Source organism: Tachysurus fulvidraco, chromosome 12 (assembly GCF_022655615.1).
Source record: "Tachysurus fulvidraco isolate hzauxx_2018 chromosome 12, HZAU_PFXX_2.0, whole genome shotgun sequence".
In the NCBI taxonomy this organism is placed as follows: domain Eukaryota; kingdom Metazoa; phylum Chordata; class Actinopteri; order Siluriformes; family Bagridae; genus Tachysurus; species Tachysurus fulvidraco.
In genome coordinates, this window is record NC_062529.1 from 11,854,632 (window position 1) to 11,866,306 (window position 11,675).

The 11,675-nt window shown below is 38.2% G+C and overlaps 1 protein-coding gene across 1 annotated transcript; it reads right to left on the minus strand.

Annotated features, from left to right (window-relative positions):
• Positions 1 to 427: 427 nt before the first annotated feature.
• Positions 428 to 10,738, minus strand: entpd5a (ectonucleoside triphosphate diphosphohydrolase 5a). The gene is made up of 13 exons (XM_027172051.2): positions 7,897 to 10,738; positions 7,038 to 7,117; positions 6,490 to 6,633; positions 5,955 to 6,030; positions 5,184 to 5,219; positions 4,676 to 4,764; positions 4,399 to 4,478; positions 4,242 to 4,303; positions 4,030 to 4,131; positions 3,185 to 3,328; positions 3,026 to 3,082; positions 1,944 to 2,059; positions 428 to 1,741 (listed from the first exon to the last, which is right to left on the minus strand). The coding sequence occupies exons 1-13, from the start codon at positions 8,177 to 8,179 to the stop codon at positions 1,658 to 1,660; spliced, it is 1,353 nt and encodes a 450-aa protein (XP_027027852.1). The 5' UTR covers positions 8,180 to 10,738; the 3' UTR covers positions 428 to 1,657.
• Positions 10,739 to 11,675: the final 937 nt, after the last annotated feature.

The following is an 11,675-nucleotide window of genomic DNA, read 5'->3' on the forward strand; positions in this document are numbered from 1 at the left end:
TATAAACAGAAATTTGTTGGAGCTGCTGTTGGTGTTTGCATAGTTGTAAACTGTTTGTCTGTGTGGCTCAGAAAACCCCATATTTTTCTGAATAAGAAAAGCGATTGTAGATTCACTGAAAACATTTTAAGTGGAGTGAGAATGCAGCCTTGAGGTACTCTTTATACATCAGTCAGTAGGAAGACGTTTCACTCTATCAGCTGATTCTCAACAGAACGAGAATCTCAACAGTCCATTTTTTAAAGAACAATCTACAAATATACCACGTCATGAAGCTACAAGATTTCAAGTTTAGGAGTCTTATACAATGTTTATTTATTTTTTATTCACATGGTACATAATCAACAATGACCAAAACAGTTGGAAGCATATTTATAGCTGTATTTGTCAGTGAATATAAGGCTAGTCATTAACATTTTTCATAGAACTTGTGCACATTATCACATCATTTATTTCTTTAACACACAAAATGATGAATAATAATCTTATTGATAGTTCATTGATATATACAATTGTGTGTATTGTGTATATACATGTAGGCATGTTAAAGTATGAACAGAATACATACAAATAAAGTAACAATGTTGAATTATGCACTGTTGTGCATTTAGGTAACTATATCTATGTAATAAATATTTATACAATAATTCACAAATGATACTTTGCATATTAAATGCATTGAGCCAAAAGCCTTTTCTTGTTGTTTTTTAGATGATCCCACAGAGATTTTGATGTTCTATGCCAGGGTACCTGTAATGTGGCTAATGCAAACAGTGTTCTAACATAACTAGACAGATAGACTGGGTAATTTAGGTAGAGTCCTGAGTTCATATGAGTAGACAAATCAGTACAAATCTCGAGGTTGTAGGTACGTCCAAAATATCTGCATGAATTCTGCTGAAGCACTAGACATTCCAGTCCAACATTAAAGGTTAAGCTTCTCAACATACAAACAGACATACATAAATACACACGTACATAACTTCATACAACAGCATTCATGCACTTGACCCAATTCAGTGATGAGATGATTTACTCTTGTATTCATCTCCACCTGTTTTCCACCAAAAATCCACAAGCATCAACATCAGTAAATAAACTGCTTCAACTAAATTGTGTTGTGAGAGGCTTTAGAATTTTTTACTTCACTATCATTAAAAAGTTTTTTTGTGTGTGTAAATACATGATTACCAGAAACTGAACTTACTAGGATTTCTAAATAATTTCCATAATAAAATTATACACCCTCCCACCCTACCACAATATTTCTGCACACAGCACAAGGCGAGGTCCTTAAAAAGCTGTGAATGGTTGTATTAAATCTCACTACCCATCACAAACTCAAAGACTGCCAAAATAGACAGGCAGCGCCTCAGGTGAGACGAAAGTAGGAAAAAAAATGTAAACGCCCAAGTTACAAAAATAAACCAATCCTGGGTTAAGCATACAGTAGGAATATGAGGTTGGCCTGGCCATTTTTACAGAAATACAGGTCATTTGGTTGCGGAAAGAACTTTGGCTGTTTGGAAGGGAGGGAGATGAGCGTGGCTACAGTGCAGGGCTGCTTGTAACTCGGTGAGGAGAGTGAGGCGTAGGCGAGGTTCCTCACTCCGACCCTATGTTTACTCACCCAGTGGCACCAAAAAGTCTACAGGCTTTAGTGAATGTTCAGGTTGTGAAGGTAATCAAAAGTGGCTCCTAAAGCCCAGCTTGTTTCAACATTGTTCACCTTTTTAGCAAGCTGTCGGAGATAAACAGACAAAAGACGTAAAGATTATCATTAAACTGCTATATTGTACTGGCATTCATAAATCAGAAACAGAAATATGCTTTATCCATTTCTGCCAACTCACCACTACACTTAAATTACCCTCTAATTTGGCATTTGTATACAGTAAGAAAGCCACTGTGTATTCATAAACACCCAGCAGTGAAATGCTCACCTGCAGAACAGTGTTGTCCTTAAAGCCAAATCCCTCTTTCAGAAGGACAGTGATGTAGGTCATGTCCATGCACAAGTAAGGGCTGATGGGACGGTATTTAGTCATCTTGTTGCAAACTTAAAAGATTAAAAAAAGGATAGGTTTTATATTCTAATCAATCTTTATTAAATAAACTATTTGGCAATTGATTAATCATAGAAAACAAAAATGCTAGAAACAACTTTTAGAAAACTCCACATCCTTCATTCAGCGTAAGTGATTGGGAAGAATTACACAACACACCAAAATATTAATGTAAGTCATGTTTGCCTGTCTGCCACAATACCGTGAAATAGCGGCACATACAATGTTGACCATTTTTCTCGAGCTGAGGTGTCAAATGGATTGTTTCATTGCTTAGGTTGCGCATGTTATAAAGAGGTGGCAAGCCACAAGAGCCAAGTTGTGACAGGTTGCCAAGTGTATGAGGCACATCATTAAGTCACAGCTCTTCTTGTTATGCATCTTGCAACTAGTGCATGACAGTCAAAGAAGAGGAGAAGGAGGAGACCATCACATGCCAAAAGTAGCTCAAGACAACGTAACGGTGTTCTCACTACACAAATAAAAGCCTTACATAAAATGCCCTACTCATCTACACTGAAGGTAAATCTGGCACTTCAGTGATATTTATTATTTGACAGAATCTGGGTAATAAGCCAAATGCTATAAATCAAGCATCTCAAGCGTCAGGCAGTTCTTTGGAAGGTTGACCATCATGCAATAGTCAACATGCCACTGTTTGCTGTAGTATGTGCATTACGATAGCTAGGCCATTATTTGGAGGGCACTAAAATGTGCCAGGTTAGTGGGCTGGGTAGATACAGAGGTAGTAGAACACACAGGGTCAGGTATTTGTGTGGGAGCGGGACAGGGTGTGTTTATGTGGTGGTGAGGCTGTCATTTTGTGAAGGTTGTGCGATTGTCGGGAGTCTCAAATGCAAATAAGCACTGAGAGTTTATATTTGTACAGTGTGTACGGTAAGGCTTTGACCTGACTGTGCCTGGGAGGGAAGGTAAACTTCCAAAGGCTGGCGCCTTACCTTCCTTGGCTTTCTTCTTGAAATCTCTGACCTCCACAGCACCGCCTCTGGAGCCATCTATTAGAGAGACAGAAAAGGAACAAATCAGCTAGAGAAAATCTCCTACAATTCTGACCATTAATACTTTAGACTAAATAAACAAAATTAGCAGTCTATTACCGATAAGGCCAGATTCCACAGCCCTGTCATAGTAATAAGAGAAGGCATAGAAGACACTGTTTCCTTTGACTTCATAGGGCTGGTGTATGATCCCTTTCACCACACGCATCATTTCATGGTAGCACAGTTTATATCCTGCATAACCTGTTGAGGCAAGATCCAGAGATGTAATGCACTTTTTTTTTCAGACCGTTCAATAGGTACATTTAATATTGTTAAATGCACATTACTTTACAGTATGATCTTAGATTTTAGTTCAGAAGCTAAAAATAGCCACACTACATAATTAAGCAGAAATATGGGCCGGTTGAGCGGAAACAATATGCTGACAGAGTCTACACTTAGAGCAGAAGTCAAGTTTGTTAGTGATTTCATAGTACAAAATTGGGAGTGGTCATGGTAAAGCTGCAAGCTATGTAAAATGGAAAATACCAAACACGTGAACTAACCAGTATCTTTTGGCTACATGAGTGTGGTAAAGGAGTGTTATATCATTTGAGGACTAAACTAACAATTTTCTCTTCACTTAACTACAATGTTTGCAGTATTATTATTGTTCAAATGCTGAGAGGTGGACAATTACATGGAACTGGCAAAACCCTGAATATGATGTTTGCCTCCACAATTACACAATTACACCCTCTCTAAAGTACTGTCAAATTAATGTCTTAAACTCAGTTTGCTCAAGCCTTGTGTAATGGGTTACTCATATCAAGAACATTTTTGGAATTGAATAATTATATTATCATTTCTGAGACTGGGATTGACATTGATTATTTTGTTCTGTCGTGGAAAATGGGGTGGGGGGGGGTGGGTGTAGAATAGGTTGCTTGTTAAGCTCTTACCATCTGGAATTCCACTGACTTTGTAGGTGATCCCACCAAAGGTCCAATCGTCTTTGAACTTCTTAGGTAGGCAAGAACTTGTGAAAACCTTGTAGTCAAGACCTGGTGGATACAAAGGTTGGTAGAGTATTTTAACCATCAGCAGAAACCACAAAGATCAATGTTTAAATATACATGTGTCAATTTTTTAAAAGAACATCATGAACCGTTACCATCTGCTCCAAGTGCACCAAGAGTTGCTAGTCGGGATACAAAAAGTCCATTTCCCAGGTAACTACATAAGGGAAAAAGTTAGGTATAGAGATGAATTTTGCAATTATAATTATTGTATGAGTACAATATGGAACAAGTTTTGATCTGGTAAAATACCTGTGGGTGTAAAGCTCGTAGGTGGTGTTGAAAATGTCCATATGTGCAATGTAATCATGAGGAGCATTCTGCACTGTTTTCTGCAGCAGAAAGAAAAATAAATATGAGGTTCGATAGATAGATAGATAGATAGATAGATAGATAGATAGATAGATAGATAGATAGATAGATAGATAGATAGATAGATAGATAGATAGATAGATAGATAGATAGATAGATAGATAGATAGATAGATAATATATCTGACAAAATCTGCTGATCATGTATATACATATACCTTTGATTTTGGGAGAAATGTGATTTGGGTTGAACCTCCACCCAGATCCAATATTCCTACAGTTCTTCTGGTATTGGCATACAAGTGACCTATAACACAAAAGTATGAGAAAATTCTATAAAACTTACAATTTTAAATTGCAGATTAAAGGCAGAGGTAGAGTTTATAGTGACCTTTAATATTATTCACTTAAGACTAATGCAACAACACAAGAGCTCACTGTGTGTAAGGCAGACAATAAAGACATATTAGAAATAGTTAGGTGATAATAAGTAAAGGTTTATGGGCCTTTTTATGTAAATCACTCCTGTTCTATGGAAGTTCTCCCCAAAGTAAGAACTGTGGTTGTCAGAGGCAGATTGTAGAAGCTGAGTCATGGACAATGCAGCTTAAAGGAGACTCCATAATTTTATCACTCTAAAAAATTCAGTGAGACTCCACATTGACCACAGACCACCAGTTATACACCACTGACACCACTTTTAGCAAAACATGAGCAATACTCAACCTGTCAGGAAATTCACTGTGACCCAAGCCAGCACTCCTGTAAAGCAAAAGAAACAATCCATGAGATCACAATATATACTGTTGCTGTTTAATCAGTAATCAGGGCAGATAACACTTGATCAGCACCAATAGTTTCACCACATTTATTATACTAAACAAGAATCAGCTTTAAACATGAATATTATACAAGAACATTTTTTATATTATGAACTGCTGCAAATAATCCTATACAGTAAGAATACATTTTGAGAAAGCAGTAACAGTTTATTACTTTGGATTTGAAGTTACCAAGGTATGATTTCTGTATTCTGGCAGCCTACGCCCTACTTTGGGATACGGGGCCACCACTGAGTCATTGCCATAACTTTGCCACCTGCTATTAGTGGTTTTAAGCTCTGCCAGATAGCTCAGACAGATTTTAAGTACATGCACTGCATGTTTCTGCATTAAGGTCAAATGTTATTTCATAGAGTGTCCTGATTTCTTGGCCATCAGGGTTCAGCCCAGGTACTCAGACATGTCTGAGATGTGATATTACTCACGACTCATAAAAGCAGGTAATGACTTGTACATCTGAGCTTGCAATAACAAAAAATGTGTAAAGCTAAATAAATAAAAATGATTTAACAATACATGAGGGAGGATAAAAGGAAATTCAAAAAAATTTCAACAGCAAAGAATATGGCCATGAAGTGGCTTTCATTATGTTGGAGGAAGTTATAAGAAAATAATGCCTAAATGGTAAAATCAGTGAAAAATGAAGCTTTAATACCTTCATTTGTGCCATTCATGATGCTGACACTGTTGCTTGGTACATAGAAAGGAGATTCGTCAAGTACTTGTTTTACCTGCAATCATAAGAATTGAATTTGAGGAAAAATGTAACACAATATAACTGCTGTACAAAAGAAATGTAATATTAAACTATTGCAGTTTATTGACATTAACGGTGTATAAGAATGAAAACAAAAAATCTAAACCTCATGCCAAATCCTTTTTTCTGCAGGAAATGCACTGAATCAATTGAAATTGTCTGTAACTAAGGCAATTTAAACCGTGTCTGTGGTTGCTGTGTTGGTAAAATAATTCAAAAGCCAGTTTAGCCCAATGTTCCAGACAGCCTCAAAACAGCTGTTTTTATGCAATAGCAACTTCTAGTCCTTTTTTCTCTCTTTTTCTCTCCATCACACACACAATGTGGTTAACATCTCCCTGTCTTTGGCGGAATAGTTGGTTTCTCCACCAAACTGTTTAAGGAGAGGAGCGATGAGGGAAAAAACTCAAGACAGTGAAAAAGAGAGCTTCACCTCATCCAACAGAGCTTGAGCTTTCTCTTTGGGCATCAGCCGCAGGCCAGCAGTGGCTTTCAATAATACAGGCGTCTGCCACCATTCGTCCTTGGGGATTGTCTTTTTAGCCACTTTCAGCAGCTGTCTAATGGTCTCTCCACCCTGAAACATACAATTTCACTAAGGTAAATACTGTACACTGACCATGAAGCAAATGACAAAAAATTCTAATAGCTGCAAATATATAAACATATAAAGATATATGGAAGTATTGAAATAGGGGGAAGAAGTATTATTACTGGCATGAGGCAAATCAGCCTGTTGCATTCTGGTTGGAAAAGAATATTTCACTATTAAAATAACTGTTCTGTCACAGCATGAATCTATACTTTGGTGGAATCCAAATTCCAGTAATGACCATCTTCTCATCAAGTGATCCATCAATGGAAACAACACAAAAAAATCGTCTGGAATCAGGTGGAATTTAAGTTAAAACTGTGATGGAAAAAGTGAGGTCTATTAGTAATAGACGAGAAAATACAATAAAAATAATGATATAGGATTACCTCTTCAGGATTTTCTCCATATGCTGACAGTCCAGGCTTCACTGCATTATACATTTCATTGTCAAGCACCGGCAGCCCAGCTGTCAGAAGACAGAAGACAGATGAATCAATTGACTTCAACTCATATAAACCAATTGTGCTTGTGCTTAGACTTTTGGCCACTGTGTACTTTGCAAAAGGCTATTGTAACTATAAAATAGTGACCACAAAGTTTTTTCCAGACAGACAAATTACCAGTTCCTTCGGATTCAAAGTTTACATCATTGTGGGTGATGCTATGTCTCAACGTGAAGAACATTTTTAAAAATGACTACTACCATTGCTGAAAAACTCAAAACTGCAAAATTGTACTTGCAAACTTGCTCTGTCTCTCTCTCTCTCTCTCTCTCTCTCTCACACACACACACACACACACACACACATACATTCTCCGCCTGCAAAGCTCTCTTTCTCTTCCCACACAAATGTTTCTATTTGCCTTAGCACCTCACAGTGAATAATCCCGAAGCAAACTCAGACACTGAAGAGAGAAAGTGCGAGGCTTGCGAGTGCAGGAGAGAGTAAGCAAAAGATTGAAACAGAGAGAGAGAGAGAGAGAGAGAGAGAGAGAGAGAGAGAGAGAGAGAGAGAGAGAGAGAGAGAGAGAGAGAGAGGGGAGTCAACTGAGTTTACAAGGCAGGACTACACAGGCTCATTCTGAGTTCATGCTTTAATATTGTCCTAAAAATGGAGGTGTCGATGGACTGGAGCGATGGAGCCACTGCACGATACTGAAAGGTTCTTACCTGCTACTAGGTTCAGATGTTCTGTATGGACTTACTAGCAGAGATGCAAGGGAATGGAGAGAATAAGAACTCACCTGGGTCCTTCTGAATAAACTTAAATATGTGGATGCGGGTGCCAGAGCTGCCGGCGTCGAACATGATCCCATGAAAGGTGCGAGGTTTTGGTACCTCCACCTCTGCTGGTACCTCTGGAGGCAGTAGATTGTCCATGCTTGCATGGTGGTTGAATATGCGGTGGCGGTAATTGTACAAATGGCGGTTGTACAGGGGGTGGTTGTAGTATGTTGCTTCAGCTATGAAGTACCCAGCCAAAAGCCACATGGACACCACCGACAGAAGAAACATCTGCTGTGCCATGGTTTTTCTCTCACACAGCAGCACTATCAACAACTGGAGATGTGTTTCTTCTAAATTTGTTCTAATATCTTTTAGCTGCTTCAAAAAGGAGGAAAGCGTTTGGAGATTTTTGAGGATTGTTCTTGTGGAGAAGGAAGCTGAGGAGTATGCAAATACAGATGAAGGACAGCAGATGAGGTGAGCAGCTTAAGAGAAGAGAAAAGCAGTAGAAGAGATAGATAGTAAAAGGGGGGTGAAGACAGAAACACACTCGGGACTGGATGGTCTCCTGTTAACTGTATATAAAGACATAAGGGCTTGGCAGGGGGCCATGCCAAGCAAAGCCATCCACCAATCCTGAGACTCGCCATCTCAAGTCCTCAAGGAGCCATCCCCCACCATCCTCTTCCCCTCCCTAAAAAACCCTCTTTTGGAATACCTGCTACACAGCACAATTTATTTCTCCTAAATAGATGTACGAACCCATGGTATCCTCATCTGTAGAAGCATAAATGCAGCTATAATGATTCCTATAAAACTAAAAATTATATATTAGGATTTCAAAACAGGTCAGTCTATTAAGACTAGAAGCAGTGGTCTTAAAATATACTTTTATGGCTGTACTTAATTAAGACCTATAGTTTAACTTACTACTTGCAGCCAGTCTTGGGATTTAACTGCTATCTCTGTTGACAACCATTTCTCCGTTCGCTTGCAAACTTCCAATAGCTCTAAAAAGTCTACTTTCTTCCTTTCCTTTAAAGTCAATTTTTTCTTCACTTTTTTCCTTAGTACAAATATCATAAATCATCTACTAAAGAATCATAAATGCCTGAAGCAACAGATATTTAAGACATAATTAATTTGCATTTCTCAGCTCATAACTTCTTAATGTGCCCCTTTTCTGTCCCTGTTTATTTTTATTAAGGAAGAACAAAGAAATGTAGACATTATCTAATTCATTGTGTGGCTTTAAAACCAGGATGAAACATGCTGGATAATCATTAAAACAACCCAGCTTGGACAGATGTATGCATGGTTGTGAATATTTGGGGAAAATTTGTATTGCTTTGTCATTTACAATCACCTGATATTTTGCAGACTGTGTGTATGTTGTTTACTGCCTTCCCTGAAGATCAAGTGTGAGAAGATTCTATACCGAGTGAACTGTCAGAAGTTCTAGCTCTGTGTTTTGCTTTTAAAAAAGTAAATGACTAAATTCATAACTGTGATTTTCACAAAGCCGGTGCATGAACACAGCTTAAGCATTAAACTGGTGTAAGCAGTAAAAAGCATGCGAAAAATCATTTAACTCCCACTCATTGCTTCAACGACCACAGGATTTTCAGCTAGAGGAGAAAATATCTACAGGCTTGCTTAAAAAGAAGCATGAGAACTATGAGTGGTTAGACTCTCCTCTTTAGGTGGGTGTTATGGCTGGAAAAAAGAACAGTTTTAAACATCCTTGCAGTTCTCATAAGAATTTTTCTTCATTTGCACTGAGCATGTGCAGACACAGGACAATTGCATGCAAGTGTTGCAGAAATGGCTACAGATGAAGATCTCATCTGAATTGTGGGTTTTTCTCCACCCTGTTAACATGAAATTCCTCTGCCCAGGCAGGAGCCGCATTCACTGTTAAAGGAACTGTATTGTGGAGATTGTACATAATTCAGCTCTGAAGAAGTTGGGCCACCGCGAGCTTCCTCTTTTCTTCCTTGCAACAAATGAACGTGGTTCACCACACAGTGCGGCTTCAGATCGGCTCTCATCACTGCTGTGATGTGAGCACTGACTGAGGGAAGAGCTGGAATGGTCTGAGGAGGATCCCAGGCTGGTGTTTTAACATTCTGAGCTGGGAGGAGTGCCATGAAAAGGCCAGAAAAGGGAGAAAAGGAGGGGGAGCAAAGGTGGAGTTTGGCACTGTTTGCACTCCCATCATGCCATTCCTGTCCTGAGCCACTGGGCTTGAGCAGGGCAACTGTTCCAACGTTGTAATTTTGAACTAAAAATATAACATTTTCTTTCCTCTTTCACTACTTTTTTAAACTTCTGTGGTACCCCATTATGGTCTTTTCTCCTTTGCCAAGCATGCATGTGCTGGACATCTCATTGACTTCTGACAATTTATAAGGACACTCCTGGTTGTGCCATAGTAACAACACCGAGCCCTATGAGCTAATTTAATAAGTGGCTGACTAACACTTGAGTGTCATAAAAATGTCCTCACACTCTCTTGAACAAAGCCATTATATCCTGTCTATTCTGCCTGATCCACAAAGAATCCCGTGCAGTTCTCATGGCTATGAGAATTATGTAAGCATTCAAATTTACAGTGTCATACCAGACTGTACACTCACCTTGTTTTCTAACACAAGCTTACTGAGAAGCGTCGTTGTAATTATGTGTTCACATAACTGCAGACAATTACTGACAAAGCACTTTGTGGATCCTCACATCTTAAATTGTGTTTAAATTGTTTACAGTGACGCAAGGGAATTACTACACATTATCTAACTGATGTGATGAAAAATGAGCTGGAATGATAGAGATAAAGACTGACAAGTTTAAAAACCCATTTCGGCATTACAGACTTACAAAGATTTTGCCACTGTGAAAAAATTATAATTAAAAAAAAATTTGTTGCTTAGCTAAAAGCATCCTGTAATCTGCATTACAGAAAAAAAAAACAATGGAACACTACTTTAAATATAAAAATGTGACTCGGTTAGAAGGAAAATGGTAGAAAGAGCATGGCAGAGGAAAAATGTTTAGCAATCCAATGAGCAGAACTTTTTTAATAAAACTGCTGGCTTGAAAAGATATTTGTCATGTTTCAGTGTCACTGAATTTAGATTTGCTAACTGAAGGTATTGTAGTAAGTAAATCATAACCTTAATGTTTTATCATGCACACAGATTACAGATTACAGATATTACTTAGCCACATCACTGCTGTCACAAAAATAGTGACAATCGCTCTAAAGAATCAAATTACAAACAATGTTCTTTCAACCTCACAAAAAAATGTGTGCCTACAGTATGTAATGTTCACATTGGAATGAAGCCCTGATAAATTATGGGTCATTATATATTACTGAACATCTTTGATTCAAATTGAAAAAAATTCTTGCAACAGCACATTCTCCCTGATTTATAAGTTGATTCTTCCCAAGGCAGAAATGCATTATAAATATACTACATACGCAGCCACAGAAATGCCAAGTTTGTGGGTGTCCTGCCCACAAAACTCCCATCGAAGTGACCAAAACCTTGTAATTACAATTTTGGTGATAATGACAGCTTGAAAATGTTCGCAGTTATGTCTATAGGGCAACTGGGCTGGGGGATGGGTCACTTTCATCTATCATAGCAATTAGCTTTAAATTTAGTTGCCTAATGGCAGACATGGTGCTAAAGCTACTACCTCGATACATTTACACTAGTTCCACCCAAACATTTTGCCACATGTTCGTTGAGCTTTTTCTTCTTGTGGAATGTTATCTGGACATCTTCCA